Genomic DNA, 22,538 nt, shown 5'->3' on the forward strand with positions numbered 1-22,538 from the left:
ATTTTATTTATGTTGTACATAATATACATAGAACCGACTCGTATTTGCATGTTGTGACTTGAACTAATGCATGAGCATGTTTCCTGTAGTGCATGGACGGCAACGGCAAACGCAAACACTACCGAGCACGTCCACACCACCCCAACCCAGTCCCAGGTCGAAGACAAGTAAGTAGTGTTAAGTGTTTTCTCATTTTTGCACCTCTTTAGATTTAGTGTACTTGCTTTTACTCTGCTTTACATTTTGAATGCTAGTGTTTTACGGTATCATTGAGACATAGCGTGATGTAAGTGTATATAATAGTATTTTTTTAGTGAGCATACACAGTTTGATAAGTTCAAATAATATACAGGGTGGTCCGAACTGTATTTCGGAAACTTCGGCAGCATATTCTGCAAATAAAAATAAGTAAAAAAGTTTGTATAAATGTATGTCCTAAAATGCTTAGTTTCAGAGATACAGGGTGTAGAAGTTTCATTTTTATTTCGATTTTTTCTAAATAATTTCTGAAGTAACGTCAATATTTGGATGAAAATTGGTGTCTGGGGGTTTTTTGACATGAGAAATTTGGGATTTTGATGTCAATATGACTCCTACTTGCAGAGGGCGCCACATACATATTTTTTAACTGGTTTGAATAGTAATAACTTTTCGTCCGTACCTGTTTAAACATCTGAGTAAAAAATATGCATTTACCACGTTCTTTGCGTAAAAAAGTCTCTTGGTAAAAATCGCTACGAGTAATCGTTCTCGAGATATTTAGAATCGAAATTATCAATACCCGTCATCGTTGACGTAAATTAAACATGTTGACGAAATAGTTATAAGACTGAAATAAATAATTTAATAAATTTATTTTAATTTATTATTTATTATAAATAATAAATGTAAAATAAATGTTTTTGTTCAACAGAAACTGTTTTATCCTCATTTTTTTGAAGAAAAAATTATGATTAATTTAAAAAAATAAGAAGTTCCCGAATTTATTATGTCAGCCAAATAACTATCTACTCAACATGTTTATTTTTTGTCAATAATGACATGTATTGACTATTTCCATTCTAAATATCTTGAGAACGGTTGCTCGTAGCGATTTTTACCAAGGGACATTTTTTACGTAAAAAATCACGGAAATGTATATTTTTTCATTGGGTAGTTTTATACAGGTACGAACGAAAAGTTATTACTCTTCAAAACCGTTAAAACATATGTAGGTGGCGCCCTCTGCAAGTAGGAGTCATATTGACACCAAAACCAAATTTCTCATGTAGTCTCAAAAAACTTCCAGACACCAATTTTCATCTAAATATTGACGTTGCTTCAGAAATTATTTAGAAAAAATCGAAATAAAAATGAAACTTCTACACACTGTATCTCCGAAACTAAGCATTTTAGGACATCCATTTATACTAACGTTTTTACTTATTTTCATCTGCAGAATATGCTGCTAAAGTTTCCGGAATACAGTTCGAACCACCCTGTATATAATCATAGTTTAAGCATATTTATTGTATAACAAGACTAGGCTACTATTACACTATCAAATTTCTTTGTCAAAGATTTTATTTAAAAGATATTTTATGAAGAATTTGAAATGTAAAATTCCAATGATTCTAAAAATATCGATTTTAGTTTATATTATACTGAAAACAGATTTACGATTTCAGTACAATCTCGTTTTTGTACAAAAATATTATTATTTGAACTTATCAACTCTGTTGTAATATCGAAATATTTTCTGTTGATCATATGACATGCTTTTTGAATATTTTTGATAAAATACAGAGGGTAAATTAGCTCAAGTGATAAGTAATTTTTCTAGATTTTTAAGAAACTAAACTTCAGTTTCAAAAATGTTTTGTTCTATCTATGACCCTTTATATTTTATATATTTTTTTTACAGTATGGTTTTTGAAGAACTACATATAAATGCATATATATGACAATTTCTATTAATAATTTTGTTATAAAAGATTTGTTTTAGGTGACGTGCATGTTTAATGTTATTCAGATTTGTGCATTCCCTTTTTGAATTAAAAAAATCGTTTAGAAACATCTATTTAAAATTACTTTTATTTATATTAATGTAAAACAATATTCAAATATAAACCATACTGTATAAAATAAACTAGACGCTTCGTATATTTCAAATGTCATGATTATTTATTATTATTGTTTAGTATGCATATATAGTATTTCCGAAGTCAATTGGAAATAGTGAGACCCTTAAGTTTTTTATCCAGCCGACGCGCGACGCCGAGAAAGCCAATGCCCAGATTAAGAGTCCCTATCTATTCCAACTGACTTCAGACCAACTGTAATACATGGTGAATTAGAAGTATTAGAAAAAACTGGCATCTTGTGGAAAAGTTATTTAAAAAAATTCGCTATTTGGCTACTGAAACCGAAATCTAAAAAAATAAGACATATTTTTTTCGAAAAATGTCATTGCCTTAGAATTCTAACGGAAAATAGTTTGTCAGTGATTTTTTGTTGTAATTGTTGGAAAATTTGCCTAACCAACAAAAACGCTTAACGTGTCAGGTAATCTTTCTTCGTTTTCAGAACAAAAAAATCTATTTAAAATCTCTATATAAAAAAATGCTAGGCGTTTTGAATGAAAAAGTATTTTAAAAAATATATACTTTATTTTTTACATTTTCCTTTCAGTATTGAAATATTCCGAGTTTTTTGGTCTAGAGAAAGGTATATTTTAATTTCAACAGTTAAAAATAACTAGACAAAAACTTGATATGGAGTCTAAATAAAAGATTTCTGTAATATTTATATTTTTCAATTCTAATACTTCTAATAGCAGATTAAAGCCCCGTCCACATAACGTTTTACCTTACGTACTGTTTAGTCAAAACTGATCAGGTGAAACCTGCTTGTATGTAGACAAAAAAACGGACTTAACTTTATATGTCAAGACATAATTTGAGTAAACCTATATGATGTAGGCCCAAGGGATATCAGGTAAATACATGGCGTCGACCTATATAGTTGTTGGTATAATGTTTTTTAAATATACAATATTAATTAAACAATTAAAGTCGGGTCGACGCAACTTGATACATTCAAGGCGAAGTTCGTCGCGGGCATTGGCAATGGAAATATACTGCAAACTGTTTAACTACGAAATTGCCGATGGCCGCGATGGTCAAGACGGATACAAAAAAATGCATGCAGAAAGGAGCGGCTGGTCAGATAGTTCGTGAGACCTAAGTAGTCAATAGTCGATAGTACTGAAGATAGTTTGAAGTCAACGATGTTCCAATCTATCTCGTAAGTATTTCTGTAAGTCTTGACATTCTCTAAATTGTTTTTAAATCAAATTTTTCTATATTTTTTAATTATTCTGTTGTAATTTAATAAATAGACTTTTTTAATTATCTTGTTTTAATCCAAAGAACACATGGAACTGGCCTAGCCGAAAACTCCCAACGGTAGGGTGCGACATGTGATGGAGGCGCCTCCACCACATGGTGCGATTGTGTGATTGTAACATCGTTGCCTTCAATTTATCTTCAGGACTATTGACTACTGACTCTTAACTAGCACAATCTGATTAGTCGCTCTCTTCTGCATGTATCTTTTTATATCCGCCTTGATCATCTATGGCAATTACTTACATATTGTAATCGCAAAACATTTTCCGATGCACGTCATCAATCATATCGACATTGATAATCCTGACTAAAAGAAAAAACCCGACTAAATGAAATTTTGGCAAAAATGTTTAAATTTATTGTATAATTTAAGATACCGAGCAGCTCTTCATTTTACTTTATAGAGCAAATGATTGTAACAGATATTTTATTTAGATTAAAGCTGCAAAAATTAGTTTAAACCGAATTTTATTATCGCTATGTTGGTCACATTGCGCCGTGTTCAGCAATGTTGTCCTTTATTATTTGACAATTATCCTAATGTCAGTCATTATTTTGTATAATATCGTGTTGTTGTTGAATCTTTGTGAGCAATTCTCGTTTTTTTTGCCTATTTTAATAGTCTTTTTTTAAAAATTACACTTTTAAGCACAAACAGTTCTTTGAAGAACTAAATTCTCGAGTTTTTGTACTGCATTTATTGAAATCGTGTGTTGAAAATATGCCGAAGCATTTAAACAGTTAAAGCAAAGAGCTTGTAGCTTCCCTGTTTTTTTTAAACTATTTTGAACGAGAACGTGACAATAAAGGTCCTTTATTACCCTTGACTGCAGTCAGAAAAGTAAGTTTGATTGATAAGCACATTATACCACTTTCAGAGTTAGTTTTTATTTAATTCCGTGAGTATTAGTTTGTGCATTAATAGCACCCTCTTACTTGTTATTACCACTTATGGCGTTGTAAGATAGTATAGATTCGTAGTAAGATTCATCTTATAAATCCATCACAATCTGGCAGCGCTGTCCCCATCGCTTGTCACTCACAGTTGATCGCGTACATCGGAAATTGTTTTGCGATTACCATAGTTAAAAAGTTTACTGTATAAATGCCGATGCCCACGACGAAATTCGCCTTGAATTTATAACGACCTACCCTTTAATTGTAATTTTGGTTAATATACAGTGTGGTTCGAACTGTTTTCCGGACACTTCGGCAGCATATTCTACAGATTTTAGAGAATTTTTTTAGAATTTAGAATGAGTGGGAGGGGGGTTAATCACTTCGACCTTACAGATCCATTGTGTCCCCCTTTCTTGAATCATAACTCATCATACAGTCCCAGGGCTTTGACAAAAGCCAGTATCTGGGACGGTTTTATAGAGGGTAGTTCTCCATCTCCAATATCAGTCGTACCAAAATTCATGGCACGAATGGTTGTCGTCTCGGCGCACTTAGTGATGAGGTGTAGTGGTGTTTTCCCATCTTCCCCACAGAATCTGCATTCGCCGTTTCTTCTTAGTTTCAATCTACTGAGGTGTTCATTGAGGAGACAGTGTCCTGTTAAAAACCCCGTCACAATCCAAAGGTTGTTCTTACTTAAACCCAGGAAGATCTGTGATTTTTCTTGATCATAAGCCCCCAGAAACTTCTTCGAGTGTCTTAGACCGTTGCAAGATTTCCATTCCAGGTTGCGGATGGAATCTTCCAAGTTCTTGAGTTCCGCCTTGAGTTGGTTACCACTTGGAAAGCAGAACGGTTCTGGTCCAGTTAGTGGAGTGTTCGCTCCTTTCCTAGCTAGATTATTTCCTTTTTCATTGCCTTCTATCCCTTGGTGAGCAGGCGCCCAGGGTAGGAGGACTTTGTTTCTTTGCCTAATTTATTCAGCTTCTCTATGCATTCTTTGACCAATTTCGAATGGATTGATACTGAGTTGATCGCTTTTAACGCTGCTTGACTATCAGACAAGGTGGCTATTTCTTGTTTCCGATAGTTCCTATCTAAGATAAGTTGTATGCATCTTTCGATAGCGTAGATTTCTGCCTGTAGGATACTAGGGTAAGTGCCGATTGGTTCGGAGTATTTAGCTCTCGGCCCAAACACTCCGATCCCTGTTCCCGTATTGGTTTTGGAAGCATCAGTATACCAAGTTATGGTATGGTCTTTTAACTGCTGGGCAAGCGTTTCGCTCTTCCAATCCTTTTTATTGCTCAATACTACATGGAGATGTTTCTCAAAGTTGTACGTTCTTAGCATATCGTCCACTGGGAGTTGCAGGAGTGGTATTTCCTTTATGAGGGTGTTCCAAGCCCCTGATCTGACAATTCTCCCAGTACTAATTCCGTTAGTGACCATTCTAATCATTGTCGCATTGGCATATCTACCAATGACAATGTGCAGTGGTGTTAGATCTAGAATGACCTCCATTGCTGCTGTTGGACAGGTTCTCATGGCTCCTGTGATGCAAACACATACTGGACTTTGCATAGGTTTAGCCTTGCCGTCCGTTGCTCTAGTTTTGTGTACCAGGCAACTGCTCCATTATTCTACAGATAAAAATAAGTAAAAAAGTTCGTATAATTGCATATTCTAAAATGCTTGGTTTCGGAGATACAGGGTGTAGAAGTTTCATATTTATTTCGATTTTTTCTAAATAACGTCATCCAAATAACGTCAATATTTGGATGAAAATTTATATCTGGGAGTTTTTTGCCTTGAGAAATTTTGATTTTGATGTCAAAATGACCCCTACTTATAGAGGGCGTCACCTACATATTTTTTAACTGGTTTGAACACTAATAACTTTTCCTCCGTACTTGTACAAAACTACCGAACTACCGAAGGGATGGTTCTACAAAGCAAATAGGTAGAACCATCCCTGGTAGTAGGTAGTATGCTTGGTTCTACAAGCATACCAGGTATAACCAATTCTTGGAATATCTATTAAAATTTCCATTCAATAATTACAAAATGTTCGGAGAATAATTATTTCGAATTTATACATGGCTTTGTAGAATCGGCCCTAAGTATTTTAGGACATAGTGCGGCCAAAGTTTCCGGAATACAGTTTGGACCACTCTGTATAATTGTTTTTATAAAACATAACTAGATTGACGTCGTACAAGTAACTGACATTTCTTGGGCCTACATCTTTGGCCTACATCAAAGTAGTTTACTGAAATTAAATTTTTATGCTTTTTTATATATGAAATTAAATTGATATAATATGTAAATCCAAGTCGGTTTAAACTTTCGGTCTTTACTTTCAATTTTATTGAATATATTTTATTATCCTTACTAAGCGACTTTTAAACATTTAATAGGTACGCTAGTCTTTAATTAACCCTTCTTTGTATAGTCTATAAAATGAATAACTTTGAATTTTGACCGTTATTTTTTACCAACATGGCAAATATAAAATCTCTCTATCCAAAAAGTTACTTTACTTTCGTGAAATAGAAAAAGAAAATAATAAAACAAGTGACAGTTCTTCCTCTTCTGGCAAAAATCAACGCGAAATGTCATGACTGACAAAAGTAAAATGTCATCAGCCTTTGACATTTCTAAATATCAGACCAATGCCGTCTCTAATAGAACAGCCTCGGAGCGAGATTTATGACGTCACGCTAGTTAGATACCACGGTTTAATAAATATGTTGTAAAATACATGGAAAATATAATTATTCCTCGTATTTTTTGGTTTGTATTTTAAAAATGATATAGTTTACATGAAATATACATAATATACAGTTAATAAATACAATATATATATATATATATATATATATATATATATATATATATATATATATATATATATATATATATATATATATATACCTATTTATAGTAATATTTGCTTTGGCATACAAATGCAGCAAATGTTTTACAATATACAAATAATGAATAGGTACATATGATAATGGGTAAAATGTAAAATATATTCTAAATTTTGGGTTTGAAAATCAATCTAATTCAACAAAAAATATTCAATATCTACTAATAGTGATATATTATTATGTCCATTCAGAAAATTTATATGTATATTTTGCAAGCATCAATGTTCGAAAAATTATATATTTGCAAATAATACAATATCATAGAAAAAAAGCGTCAGCGATGGCTATGAAATAAAGATCGCTGTATATATATATATATAAACGTATTACGTTTGATGTATTAACGTTTTCTATATTTTTTAATTATTCTGTTGTAATTTAATAAATAGACTTTTTTAATTAAAAATGATTAATGTATTAACGTTTGTGTAAAATTATTCTAAAATTTTTGATTTTCTTGGGATTTAGGTTCGGGAAAAACGCTGATTAAGTTTTTATTTGGTTTTTCATTATTTTTTTTTCCTTTAAAAAAACGTTATAGCTAACGTTTATAGCCTTTATCAGTGTTGTGTCATATGAAAAAAATAGTGTCGAATATAATCCAAAAAATTACATATACGAGGAACAATTATGTTTTCCATGTATTCTACAACATAATTAATCCGTAGTATCTAACTAGTGTGACGTCATAATCTCGCTCGGAGGCTGTTCTATTAGAGACGGCATTGCATCAGCATGGCCGCAAGTTGTTAACCTAATAAAATTTACACTAGAAAAGCCCGCGGGAACTGTCAAATTCAAAGTTATTCGTTTTACAGACTATACCTGACAGATAAAACGATACGTCTAGACGGGGTTAAGACGGAAGACAGTCTAGAGAACTGCCGTCAGTTTTCTCGGCGGTCTTCTGTTTTATCTGACATGTAAAACATGACGTGCAGATGGGGCTAAATACCTGCCTCACCATGTATGTTGCAACATATTTCCGTATCGTTTGTGTCCGTTGACGATGTCGCTTTACATGTTTTGCCTTGTTTTTTTGCATCTTTCGTAAAGTGTCCCGTTCGGAGGAGAAGGCTAAGCGCAAAGATCGTTCGCGTAGCAAGTCGCCCTTCCGCAGCTTCAGGTGGAAAAAGAGCTCGCCCAAAACACCGTCCGGATCGCACAGTGACGACGAGGGTGTGCACGCAGCTCGCCAAGGTATTGGTTCAAAATATGACAGTCCTGTTCCCAGGATAGTTGTCAATAATACGCAATTATTGTTTCATATCATTTCATTTTCACAATTTTTTCGTACTAAAATTTTATTTATACAAGATCATATTATACAAAAGTGCGTCAGGTATTGTTTGTATCGTTCAAAGTCACGTCATATATTGTCGAACCAAGGATATATAGAAGAAGGATATTCAACTCCCTATAGCGGGCTATGTTGGAAAATATGCCGTATTTTGTCGAGGAAGACGATTTCGTCACGACCAATGAGCGTCGAGTATTTGAAATTGAAAACATATAAATTGACGGTAACCTATGTTTTTTGACTCATTTCACTAACAGATGTGATGAGATTATTATTGTAATTTATAGATCCAAACGTTTTTTGAAAAAAATAATGTATTTTAAAGTTATTTCCTAGAGTTTGGTTTGGCCTTCTATATTCTGGTATTTGTCTACTAATAAATAATATCTTATTTTGTATTTCGATGTATGGAAATCCGCAAGTTTTGTATTTGAAGCCGCAAAGAAATTTCGCTCTATAGTGAGAAAAATGTTATTATATCTTTTTAGACGTGTAGAATTACAAAATTTCTTATTTCAGATGTTCTAAATGTGAGTGCATGTCAAAAATTTAAATATATACTTGAAATATTATTTCAAGTTATATGCTTTGACATTTTTTGGAAGTAAACAAATATTGAAGAAAGTGTTGTGCCTTCACAGAATTTAAATTAGCGTTAGGAATAGATTTCCTTGATTTAGTAATGATATTGCTCGTAGAAATTGATAATGTGAAGAATCACAATACAGGAACATAGAATAACAAGAAAGAAATTCTAGTAGCAAGTTAGGTTACGAGATAAATTTTATTTATATAGTTTGTTTAAAGAGTTTAGTTTGAAAAAAAGGTAAAACAATTATTATTGTCCAGGTCATATTTGATAACTGTTGTTAATTGATAACATATTACAGGGACACAGTAAAAAGACAAAACATTTAAACCCTTTGAAAGAGAAATGTTTGCAATGGATATTAATAAATTCTAGCCAATTTGTACAATGTACAATGCAGGAAATATTTCTGCCTCCTAACGCACTATTCGCGTAAAAGAAGATGTGGGTATTGTATTTATAGGTAGTTAATGATACATGGAATATATTTCTATATTATTGCAATAACGATGTCTTTATGTTGTATTTTTTTAGAACAGATTTATTATTAGTTGGCTAGTGTGTTAGTAGGATAGCCATTGGTAGTTATAAAGTATGAAGTCAGGTATTAATAATAGGAATTGATCAAAGCTTATACATTTATTGTGATATTTATATTGTGAATTTAAGTAGTTAGTTTTGGTTGTTTAATAAACGAATTAATGTGCTTATTGTGTATCTAATTAAAAGAACAATGAAAAGTTGAATACCATAGGGGTACGTATGTTATACAAAGAATTTGCATCAACATTTTTTTGGTTATATACTTGTACTGATATTTGTTTCTTGAACTAAAGAATTATACAGTACCTACTACACAATATAATAATCTGCAGCTACATAGGTAGGTAGCTGTTGGTAATTAAATTTTTTATCTAATATAATATCTAACATCAGAAATATTGTTAATTATCAACTATAAACAACTAAGAACTAGAATTATCAACTATAAACACAATATAATATACTGTATCTTAAGCAATATGTAATTATTTAACAATTATTTTTTTTGGGAAATAAAAACTGGTACTAAATTCTTTTTGACTATTTAATTTCTAAGTCACAAATAATGGTGGACAAATAGCAAGAAAATTATACAAGTAAAACATAATTTTAACTTATTTCTCTAATGGAATTTTGGTATTGATCTACTTAGTAGGATATGCAGTTTATCATATTTTTGAATATTTATATTCAATATTGTTCAGGAACAGCCCAATTACTCTGAAAAAAAAATATATGGTCAAATTCTTTGAAAAGAAACTTTTAAAATCAGTAATGATAAAAAATATATAATTGTTGTATAGCAGAACCGGGGGACACAGAATTAGGGGAATTAACAATAGATTATTAAAAACTGCCTTCTCTTAAAAAAGTAGTATTATATGCACTTAGAAAGACTATAAAGGATATAAATACGCATAGAAAGAAAGTAAGTATCTATACTACTGATATACTATAACTATACATATATGAATACGATACCTACAGTATACAATATTACTAGTATAAAAATAACAGCACAGTCGGCACACTTCAAAATAAAAAAGCAGCATAATATTCAGGTATGTATATAAGTAAAATTTTCTCAAAAATATTAGAATATGAAATAAATTGCAACTAAATTTTAATTAATAAACATAAACAAATAAAATTGTCAGTGTTATTAAAACTTTATGCAAATATATGTTACCTTAATACTTTGTCTTTAATCCTACTCTTCTGACATGGCTTTTCAAACTTATCCCCAAATCTCAATTCTTGTTATTAAAAATAATATTTATGAACTTTTGTTTCCATATTAATTTCAATATATTTGAATAAAACTGGAAAAATAATCAATATTGGCACTTAAAATTTTAATTTCTTGTCGTTAAATTATTTATATCGTGTTATACATAATACTTACATAAATATTCAATTTAAAAATAGAACGAGTGAATATAAAATAGTATATTATCAATTTCTATGAGCAATATCATTACTAAATCAAGGAAATCTATTCCTAATGCCAATTTAAATTCTGTGAAGGCACAACACTTTCTTCAATATTTGTTTACTTCCAAAGGGCAAAGGGTATAACTTGAAATAATATACCAATATTTCAAGTATATATTTTAATTTTTGACATTAAGCACTCACATTTAGAACATCTAAAATAAGAAATTTTGTAATTCTACGCGTCTAAAAAGATATAACATTTTTCTCACTATAGAGCGAAATTTCTTTGCGGCTTCAGATACAAAACTTGCGGATTTCCATACATCGAAATACAAAATAAGATATTATTTATTAGTAGACAAATAACAGAATATAGAAGGCCAAACCAAACCTCTAGGAAATAACTTTAAAATAAATTATTTATTCAAAAACGTTTGGATTTTGGATCAATAAATTACAATAACAATCTCATCACATCTGTCAGTGAAATGAATCAAAAAACATAGGTTACCGTCAATTTATATGTTTTCAATTTCAAATACTCGACGCTCATTGGTCGTGACGAAATCGTCTTCCTCGACAAAATACGGCACGTTTTTTTTGGGCCAGTCGAATATCCTTATTCTATATATCCTTGTGTCGAACTCACAACTCGCTTAACAACTAGATGAAAAAGAATAGTGCAATGGTTACGGCATTTTGTAAAGTAATCCACATTGTTTTTAGTAATTGTCATTTTATTTGGGGTTATAAGCTTCATTCAGAACCCGCAATTAGTGGTTTCAATTAGCGTAGGAGATTGTTCCTTTAATTTGTAGAATGTAAGTATTCAGAACGTCAAAATTAGTGGTAGGAATTTTCAATTAGTGGAAAAAGTTAACAAATTTTAACTACCTACCACTAATTATACTTCAAAATTTGCAACGAATGTCATTTTGGCCCATAGATAAATGAAACAAGTTTAGATTGGAGAGTGCCCATAAGGACAATGTAAACACTATATGGCGCTATTCTTGCAACGGTCGCGACCCAAAACTTTTGATAATTTCGGATCGGTTCGGCTTTTTCCGGAACCATATTTTCATTATATTATAGTTTATCTAAAAGCCACACTTGATTGTGGATAGAAAAATGTCCAAAATTTTACTGAAAAACACTTTTCTTAACAAAATAACAAAGAAAATTGAGACGAATTGAATGGAATGGAAGTTTGACATTTCATATATCCTTCTTTCTCTCTCCTATGTAATGAGAGAGACAAATATATTCTAGACCTAGTCCAGAAATTTGAAAATTTACAACGTTGCCATATCTTCTATTTTTTCGGGCGATTAGGCATTTTAAATAAATTACCTATTATGAGATCTGACAATAGTTAAATAAAATACCTACCTATATCCACAAAGTTACGTGGAAGAGTTTTGATTGCATTGGTTTCAAGTTCTTTGCGGAGGGGTTAATCTTTTTTTGGTATAATACAACAACAAAAGATTAACACCCTCCGCATGGAAGTTGTAACCAATGCAATCAAAACTCTTTCGTGCAACTTCGTGGTTATAAATAGTCAGATCTCGTTGGCAAAATAGCAGTTATGGGAAGGAGCCGTTCTTCTGGCGACCGCCTTTCGCAATCCTATAATGAGCGAAAAAACACGCTAAATTTAGGTTTAGCATTGGCAACGTTGCTTTAAATGCCAAAAACACATAACCCAACATTTTCAGATTGTTTACAAACTTATTTTAGCAAATTTCTATTATGCATAGAATTGGTTAAAAAAGTAACAGAAAATAGCAAAAACATCGTTGTTTATTGAATACCTAACAAAATATGTGATAGAAAGCCTTACAAATATGAGAAATTAAGAAAAAATCGATGGTTGAAATAATTTTTCGTTTTTCTGAAAAACGGTAAGAGACCGCCAGAAAAAAAGTACAGATTCGTAATCTACGACCTCAAAATAGGGTGTATACCAATTTTGGTGAAAATCGGACGATTTCCAGTTTTCCCAATAATTACCGTTTTTTCATTTTTTTTTTCAATTTTATTTTTAAAATAGGTACGATTTACCTGGAAAAACTGGTATATGCGCCTACAGTAACAAGGTTAAAGACAATCAAAATGATTAAATGCCTAACATACCTACATGAACTTAATAAAAACGGAACTCACTCAATTGATAATTTCAGAACGTGCTTAAAATTTTCTAAACAATACGAACTGATCTCAGACACACCCTAAAATGCAAATTTGACAAATAATGATGACGTAACGTTGAACGATCGCTGCATATACAGTAACTTATTTAAGATAAAACTCTGGATAAATAAGTGTACTTCTATCTATAGAAAATTAATTATGGAAAAATCTAATTGTTCATTGAATGTAAAAATATGTAAGTACTCTTCTGGGAACATGATGTTTACGTTACTATGAAAAAAATTAACGATCAGTATTGAAAAGAATAAGCTTTATTAATTTGTGTAAAGTATATTTTTACATTGGAGGGTTTTTGTTCTGAAGAAAAGAAGTTAGTTATGTGAGAATGATTTTAGGCAAATTTTTTTAACTGTTTTGTATAATATATTTGAAATTTGTTCTGTTAGAAGCTTCAAGTCCCGACGAAGATGGTTTTGAAGGACACTTGGTTCGTAAACACGAATGGGAGAACACAACTGTCAAATCAACAAACAGGTCGTGGGATAAGGTAAATATGATTTATAGTAAACATATACAATTATATAGGAATATATTTAATCTTGATACAAGAAATGTCATGAGGATATATTCAGTGAGGTCAAGATCTCACTGAAAACCTATTCCAAAATTATACGGGGTGTAAGTAAATGAATGCAAACAAAATTCAGCAACTTATTGCTTTTTAAAAATAAACCGGAACATTTTGATTTGATATTTTTTTATATAAGTTATTTGCTTATGTAATAGGTATATAGGGTGGTGACAATTTCGATGCTCAAGGGATGCCAAATTCGACAAATACTCATTGAGATGCCAATGTTGAGCATTGAAATTGTCACCACCCTGTACAATCTCAGCTTACTTAAATTACCTATTTTTGCAACAATTTTATTTTTTCATTGTGCAATGAAAAACCGGAAAATTAAATCTGAAAATCAAAAGTATTATTCTACTACATCTGATTATATGATCTTTTTTTAATTGCAACCGGTTTACCTAGAAATGAGAACATAGTTCAGTGACCTCATCTCATTTTTATTCTCAAACAATTTTTTCTGAAGTAAGTACCATCTGTTACCAAGTTTTCAGAACGCTTATTTTTCAAATAATAATGCAATTGTTAGAATTTTAAATTGATGTTGCAAAAAACTACATAACCTTATACCGTATGTTTGATAAATTGATTTTTATATACCGGGTGTGTCTCAAAAGTGGCTCACCCGCTCACCCCTATAACTTTTTAATTTTTTTCAGATAAAAAAACGAGATTCGTTATGTTAGTATATTATGACATAAATTAGGATTGATTGACGGTATCAGTTCTTTTCGGCCGCTTTCTGTTTCACCGGAAATGATTACAACATTTGATTTTTAATTGGCACTCTCTGTATTTTTTTACTTTATTCAATAGAAAATGACGCTCTGAATAGAATGACATATCATATGTCAACTTTTGACATTTTCACTTAAAACAAAATTGTATTTTAAATTTTAATCTAGAATGCTCATTTTTAATCAAGGAGCCTTGGAAAAATAGATTTGATCGTCTAATGTTTTTAGTGTCTTGTCCTGGCTGGTTAAAAGATGCCCAAATCGTATTTTTAATCATATCTCGATTTTTTCAAATGGAACGAGGGTGGCTCATTAGCATATTTGGAACAAGCATTTTTTTACGAATAATTTGGTACCACATACTTGGTATTTCGGGTCAAATTTTCGTTATGAATCGCATCCCAAGTAGCATTTGGATGTCACTTAAAATTCGTCGCCAAGCACTTACGTTACGTTTGGTTTCATATTCGCTACCAAGAATACATAAAAACCTAACCAAACTACCTAATTACAAATGGATTCATAATCACTCCTCGAATATAACTATAAGTGCCTACCTAATTTCATATTATAATAATTCTGAATCATTAATCCAGACATCAGTTTTGTCAACGGAAGTCACTTTTTTGATATACCTGATTAAAATACTCCGGAAAACAACGAGCGCCTTCAAAATTAGGTAGATTTATGAAATAAAAACATCTATAAAAAAGTAACTCGCAAAATATTTTTTATTTTCTAGTTGGTTTAATCATAAAACTGTACTGTGGTTCCCCCCAAACTCAACCTTATCAATATTATTTTACTAGAAATCGGAATGTGAATATAAATTTTAAAAACAAAAAACGATTTTAAAATGGCTGACAATCGGATACTTGTTAAGAATGGCGGATTTCTGTGTCCGACTTAATATGAACTACCAATATACCAATTCCGACCGGGTTTCCAACATTAGTCGTCTCACACGACCGAAGTCATCAAACCGGACGACCGGCCAATCGTATTATGACGTATATAATTCCAACGTACGCCACGTAACCTCACTTTGCGTATCAGTGATTTGTGGATTTGTGCAACTATATTTTAGTTTTTGTTTTCTCCTTAAAAAAATGGGTAGCCACTTTTTTAAGATAGTATATATACAAAATTTAAAAGAATTGGAAGGAGTACCTCACATGTGGGAGGAGGATGGGGTCTGCTGGTTTCCTAAGCTAAAAATAGAATTAAGATGCACCAGTGTAATGCAGCATCTCTTCCGGATAAAAAGCATTCGTGGGTGGAGGCAAGACATTACTACTACTATTATTATTTTGTAAAAGCCTCGACCTCTTTCTGTAAAATGTAGATGAATGTCTAAATGCCTTTTTAGTGTTTTTTAGGCATAATAAAAAAAAAGTTTGTTTACAAAAACTTTTAATTAGGTTATGTTCAGGATGTTCATTAGGCCGCAAATGCTACTTAATGTGTTGTATTTACGGACGTAAATAGAGATACGTAAATTAGGTTATAAATATGAACATAAAATACAACAAAATATAATTGGACGTTACTTTAGGGATTATCAGTGAGACGTATCCTATTCGGACAACGGGTAGACGTCGGGCTAGTTCAAGTATATGTACGTCGTGCAAGCCAACGTGGAAACGACGTTGGGAAATTAATAAAAATGGTACGTTGTTATTTTGTACGTTGACAGATCGTTGGATTTACCGACTCGGATCCAACGACGTCGTTTTTAAAAGGAAAGCGACGTCACCGGTCGTATCACCAGCACCCGACCTAAATTTGCACACAGTCTGACGTCGCTTCAGGTCAGATTTTGTTCGAAGTCAGATAGATGCTACTTGGGATGTTGCAATTTAAAATAAACCATATTCGAAAATGTCAAAAGTTGACATATGATATGTCATTCTATTCAGAGTGTAATTTTCTATCGAATAAAGTAACAAAATACCGAGTGTGCTATTTAAAAATCAAAAGTTGTAGTCATTTCTGGTAAAACAGGAAGTGACCGAATACAATTGAATTCGTCAATCAATCCTAATTTGTGTCATATACTAACATACCAAATCTCGATTTTTTTTATGTCAAAAAAAAAGTTATAGGGGTGAGCCACTTTTGAGACGCCACCCGGTATGCCGGGTATCAAGTTTGGATTGATTTTTTATCTATTACATAGAGTGTGTCAGCCAAATGGAATAAATTCAATAATAAATAAATGGTATCGGGTTCGAAAAAACGCTCGCACACGTCAATTGATATCTTTTTCGACAAAAAAAAATATGCAGGGTGTGTCACTTAACAGTGGCCAATTCAAACTTTCATATTTTCAATACGACACCCTGAATGTTATTCAATTTTTGGTTTCTTCGGAGACTTAAGAGCAAAAGTGAAATACTTCGGTGCAAAATTAGTCAAAATTATCATCTAAGCACTTATATAAGGTGTCAAAATTAAACTCATTTCTTGGATTAAAAATAGTTATAGGGATACCGTAAATATTAGTTTTACTTACGTAATTTTTTCTAAACAACACTAATATTTTTTATTAAATGTTATAACTTTCTAAAATATAATAAAACTATTAGAAATATTATTAATGAATAAGACAGGTGCCTTGTAATATTTGTTTTTTGTATAGCGAAAATTAATTGTAATTGATATTATTGTTAGTAATTCCTCATTTATTTAAATATTCGATTTTTTCAGGTGTATTTAGTATTGAGAGGTAGCCAGCTCTCGTTCTACAAAGACTCCAAAACGGCCAAGTACACGCCCGATCAGCGATTTAGGGGCGAAGCTCCGCTCCAGTTGTATGGAGCCACAGCTTCCGTCGCTACTGACTACAAGAAGAAGAAACACGTTTTCAGATTGAAGTAAGTAATAATAATCGCATTTACTATAGAAGGCGTTATTTAAAATTGCTCGTTATCACACTAAACCAGCTGTCAAACCCCAAGATCATATACCGTATGATCTAAAAAAACGGCGTCTAGTTGGCTTGGAAACGACGATTGATGACATTTCCCATATTATTTTACATATAAAACACAAAACATCCCCCTTTAGAACTTCGTCTATCATGTTAAGAAATGAAAGTAAATAATAATGCGCCTCTCGTGTTTGTTCGCACACTAAAAATTTCAATTAATGCCTGTATATATTTTAAATATATATATTTTAAATATATTTTTTAAATTTACATTTTTTTAATTTTAAAGTAATATATTACATTTAAATGGAATATATTACATAACAATTATGTCAATTACAGGATTACAAGCTTGTTTTCTAACATTTTTTAAATAAAACTAATTATAAAATTTCAATATATGTATATTTGTCGTAGGTATGAAAAAAGTAAAATATAAAATGGACAAACGCTTACTTACATTGCGATAAAAGTTCCACTTTTAGTTTTGCAACCCAAACGCAATATTTCTATTTCACAAATATAAATATCCGACAACACTAAAATCACTGAAACTTCCGCGGCTGACAACAAAAACTGAAAAATATAACGGCAATTTTTGTTTTGTATCTGCATATCAACATTACGCGGTACCATTATGTTTTTGTTTTTGAAATAATATAAAATATCTAATTATAACTTGTAAATTTTAATATTTTAACATGATTTTAACTATTTCTGGCAATAACTAATTTTTTGTTATCAAGATGACATTTTAGACGGCAACTGACATGTATGTCATAATATTTGAATTTTAAATATGTATGTAATATAATTTAAATTAATATAATGCAACTTTATACTAAGAAAACATTTATACATTCACAAAATACAACAAAGTCTAATAATATAGTTTGAAAACAATGAATATTGAATTAAAATTAAAATTAAAAAAGTTAAGCGCGACCCCTTGTGTCAATTAGATGATTAAATTTTCGCAATTTTTACACCGTTTGATGACCGGTAGCGCCTCTAGTGTTTGTTCGGGCGGTTGGTCTTTTACTCCCGCTTATGGTCATTAAAGAAAAAGTTCTAAAGGGCGATGTTTTGTGATATAAAATGACAACGATCTTCATTTCATAGCCATCGCTGACGCCGTTTTTATTCGATCATACTTTATTACCGTTCGTGTATAAATCTATAAAAGCTTCAGTATCCTATAATCTTTGCTAGGTTATCTTATATTTTGCATATAGCGAAACATAGTAGACGCCTGTCAATATACAGCTTGGTCCGAACTGTATTCCGGAAACTTCGGCAGCATATTCCGCAGATTAAAATAAGTAAAAAAGTTCGTATAAATGTATGTCTTAAAATGCTTATTTTCGGAGATACAGGGTGTAGAATTTTTATTTTTATTTCGATTTTTTTCAAATAATTAACGTCAATATTTGAAAAAAAAAATGGTGTCTGGGTGTTTTTTGATATGAGAAATTCGATTTGGGTGTCAATATGAATCCTATTTGTAGGGGGCGCCACATACATGTGTTTTAACTGTTTTTAAGAGTACTATCTTTTTTCCGTACCTGTATAAAAATACTGAGTAAAAAAATATACATTTCCGTAATTTTTTATGTAAAAAATGTCTCTTGGTAAAAATCGCTACGAGCAACCATTCTCCAAATATCCCGAGAACCATTACTAGTAGCGATTTTTACCAAGAGACTTTTTTTACGCATTTTTTACTCAGTAGTTTTATACAGGTATGGACGAAAAGTTATTACCCTTCAAACCAATTAAAAAAATGTGTAGGTCACGCCCTCTATAAGTAGTAGTCATATTAACACGAAAATCAAATTTCTCATCAAAAAACTCCCAAACACCAATTTTCATCCAAATATTGACATTACTTCAGAAATTATTTGGAACAAGTCGAAATAAAAATGAAACTTTTACACCCTGTATCTCTGAAACTAAGCGAACTTATACTAACTTCTTTACTTATCTTTATCTGCAGAAGTTTCCGGAATATAGTTCGAACCACCCTGTATGTTTGATATATCAAATGTCCAATTAACTGTCATCTTTAGTTAACTTAACGCTAAAAATTTTAGACCGTTTCGTTTAAGCTGTACCTACGCTGAATTTTTGAAATTGACGAATTAGTCGAAAAATAGATTTAAGCCGTGAAAATAATTTTTTACAACTTTCGAAGATAGTTGTCTCAACAAGAATGCCTTATCGAGTTGGTTTCGGCAATGAAGCACCGCATCAGTCGACAATTTATCGTTGGTATGGAAGATTTAAACGTGGACGGATTAGTCTTGGCGATGATCCAAAGACAGGTCCACCAACAACGGCAGTCGCCAAGGAAAACGTCGATGCTATACATAAGCTGATCCAAGAAGATCGACCGATCGTGAAATTGATGCATTATTGGATATTTCAAAGACCTCAATTCAAAAAATTTACATGAATAATTTTCTGTAAAAAAATTAGTTTCTTGTTTAATACCATATCTGTTAACGAAAGAACATAAAACAAGTATTGCTGTTAAAAAACTCCACCGGTTTAACGGAAGAAACTCAAAAAATATATACAGTATTGTCAGTGGTAATGAATCCTGGATTTAAGCTTGATTTTCATGCATCCGTTGTCCGACGATACGTTGATACGATATTAATTTTATTGGTAGAATTCAAAAACTCTGGAAGAAAAAGAAAACAACGCAGTTTATTTAAATTTATTGCATTTTCATGCCTCCGTTTATCGGATATACGTTGGTGTTATTTTATATTTTCGTTTCCATAACGATTTTGCTAATTTACTTATATTTTTATTAAGGTTAAATTAAATTTGTCAAAAAAGTGTCAAAACGTCCGTTATCGTATGAACGGATCCGTTGACGGGCTGAAGTAAAATATTTATGGATGAAAAGTGGCGCGAAAACGCTATGACCAATCAGAGCACCGTCGGACCATCGTATCAACGTATAACGGATGCATGAAAATCAAGCTTCAGCCTGCATCCACATGGGTACGTGATCACGGACATCTGTATCCGTTGAACGTATACGTGAATTTTAAGCCATCCAAATAGAGCATCCGTTGTTACGTATCCGTGATTGTCAATATTGTCAATTGACATTTTGTTTTATTGTTTGGTTCTGTGGATTATTTTTTTTATGTTTTGAACTTTTGAATTGCCGTATTTTATTAATATTTCTGTGTAAATTGTTTATTTTCTGCCAGAATCTAATTTTTTTTGAAGAATGATTAGTAATAATTATCTTTTAGTCCTTGGAGCTATGTCCAAGAGGTTGAAAAAAAAACTGTTTGGCAACGATCAAGTTATCGTCAGAAAATTAAAAAAGTTTATTTTTGTTTTTGGCAGCTTTGTCTGCAGAAAAAAAAAGAGCTGTAATAAGAATGTGGACCCGACCGATGTTTAGTGAAGAAAAGAGACTGTTGCATGGCTGTAGAAGTTCCTTATTTGTGGAGTTGCAGGAGGACAGCAGTCAAAATCAAAACCGCCAAAATAAATTTAAATAATGTAAAAAAACAGCTCCCAAAACGGACAGAAAACACGTACTGAAGTTGAAATTAACCAACTTCTCTCCGTGATGACCTTCACGGACGTACGTAAAACCATCCAGCAGTCTGATTGGTTGGCAGTAGTCACGTGGTTACAACGGATCCGTGATCACGTACCCGTGGGATGCAGGCTTATACTTATGGACCTAAAAATAAACGTCAATCGGCTGTTTGGGTGTTCCGAAATGAACCAAAACCGACGTTAGTTATCCGTTCTCAAAGTGTTTCCAAAAAGATGGTGACTGGTACATATCTTGTTTGTCGGAAATAATTGCGAGATAAGTTTCGAGAAACCAATCCACAACGATGAATGCTCTTCCACCAAGACAATCCAAATTCCCACACAGCTCGAAAAACAATTGAGTTTTTAAAGCAAGAAAACATTGATTTGTTAGACCATCCTCCATACAGTCCCGACCTAAGCCCTAACGACATTTTTACATTTAATTTTTACATATATTTTTTAGCCGACCATACCAATAGGTATGGTAGGCTATTAAGATCGGTAAAAGTTTTTTAATTTCACTCAAAACGAATTATTTGGGTCATAAATGACCTAAATACAAAATATTTTCATGGTGTCTGTCTGTTTGTCTGTCCGTCTGCCGTCTGTAACACGAAAACTCAAAAACCGCTGAACCGATTTTAACCAAATTTGGACAAAAATACTGTGGCACCCGAGAATCTGGCCATTAGTTTTTGGTGGGGTTGGGGGGTTGATAAGGGGGTATAGGAGGGGGTTAAAATTTTTAAAAAATCGTAACTCCAAAATTACAGTAGCTAGCGAAACGCGGTTTTCAATTTAAGATTAGGAATAATATTTGCAACAAAATTTGTAATAACATCAAAATCAGTCAAAGTCGCAGTTTTCGAGATATTAACATATTTTAGTATGGGCGGCTATACGTGCCTCCCGGCGCCAATTTTTTTAATTAAGAACGAACTGCATGGTCATCGGTTTTAATCTCCAGAAGATGAGATGCAGTCAGCATTTTCAAAAACGCAATTTTGAATGTACTAACAAACGAGTGGAATATGTTATATCCGTTTTAGATTGTCCGGGATCTGTCACCTAAAGAATATCTTGTTATTTGTTATCTAACTAAATCCTTTTTTGTTTTAGGCTCGAGAACGGTGGCGATTTCCTCTTCCAAGCCCACGACGACGCCGAAATGAACAGCTGGATCTCGCGCATCAACGCGCACGCCGACCCCACCGCGTCCGGCCCCTCCCGCTCCCAAACTTTGCCCGCTTCCGCGCAGAAGGAAGACCAGAAACGGCGCAGCTTCTTCACTCTTAAGAAACAATAAGTTAATTAAACGATAAAGTAAGTCATTGACAAGAATATCGGTATATTTTTTGTAGGTAGTGTGGTAAGTAGACCCGTGGCGATGTCTGGTTGTAATGACAGC

At 32.2% G+C, this 22,538-nt stretch overlaps 1 protein-coding gene and 2 long non-coding RNA genes across 9 annotated transcripts in view; 2 read left to right on the forward strand and 1 right to left on the reverse strand.

Annotated features, from left to right (window-relative positions):
* Nucleotides 1-22,538, forward strand: part of LOC115888107 (spectrin beta chain) — a 100,297-nt gene that overhangs the window by 72,996 nt on the left and 4,763 nt on the right. For 3 of the 7 annotated variants that reach the window (XM_030907684.1, XM_030907685.1, XM_030907686.1), the window contains 5 exons: nucleotides 90-167; nucleotides 8,282-8,425; nucleotides 13,698-13,798; nucleotides 17,332-17,498; nucleotides 22,250-22,453. In XM_030907684.1, coding sequence (XP_030763544.1) covers nucleotides 90-167; nucleotides 8,282-8,425; nucleotides 13,698-13,798; nucleotides 17,332-17,498; nucleotides 22,250-22,436 — 677 coding nt within the window. In that variant the 3' untranslated portion in view covers nucleotides 22,437-22,453. The remainder of the gene's footprint in view (nucleotides 1-89; nucleotides 168-8,281; nucleotides 8,426-13,697; nucleotides 13,799-17,331; nucleotides 17,499-22,249; nucleotides 22,454-22,538) is intronic. The other 4 variants (XM_030907689.1, XM_030907690.1, XM_030907688.1 and 1 more) reach the window with 3 other exon arrangements.
* Nucleotides 9,187-9,821, forward strand: LOC115888109. The gene is made up of 2 exons (XR_004051218.1): nucleotides 9,187-9,577; nucleotides 9,649-9,821. It is a non-coding gene; the product is annotated as an uncharacterized LOC115888109 (long non-coding RNA).
* On the reverse strand, nucleotides 10,188-11,395 carry LOC115888108. Its single transcript, XR_004051217.1, has 3 exons — nucleotides 11,364-11,395; nucleotides 10,847-11,306; nucleotides 10,188-10,377 (listed from the first exon to the last, which is right to left on the reverse strand). It is a non-coding gene; the product is annotated as an uncharacterized LOC115888108 (long non-coding RNA).

The sequence above is a fragment of the Sitophilus oryzae genome, unplaced genomic scaffold (genome assembly GCF_002938485.1).
Source record: "Sitophilus oryzae breed Bouriz unplaced genomic scaffold, Soryzae_2.0 scaffold_684_pilon_pilon, whole genome shotgun sequence".
NCBI lineage: Eukaryota > Metazoa > Arthropoda > Insecta > Coleoptera > Curculionidae > Sitophilus > Sitophilus oryzae.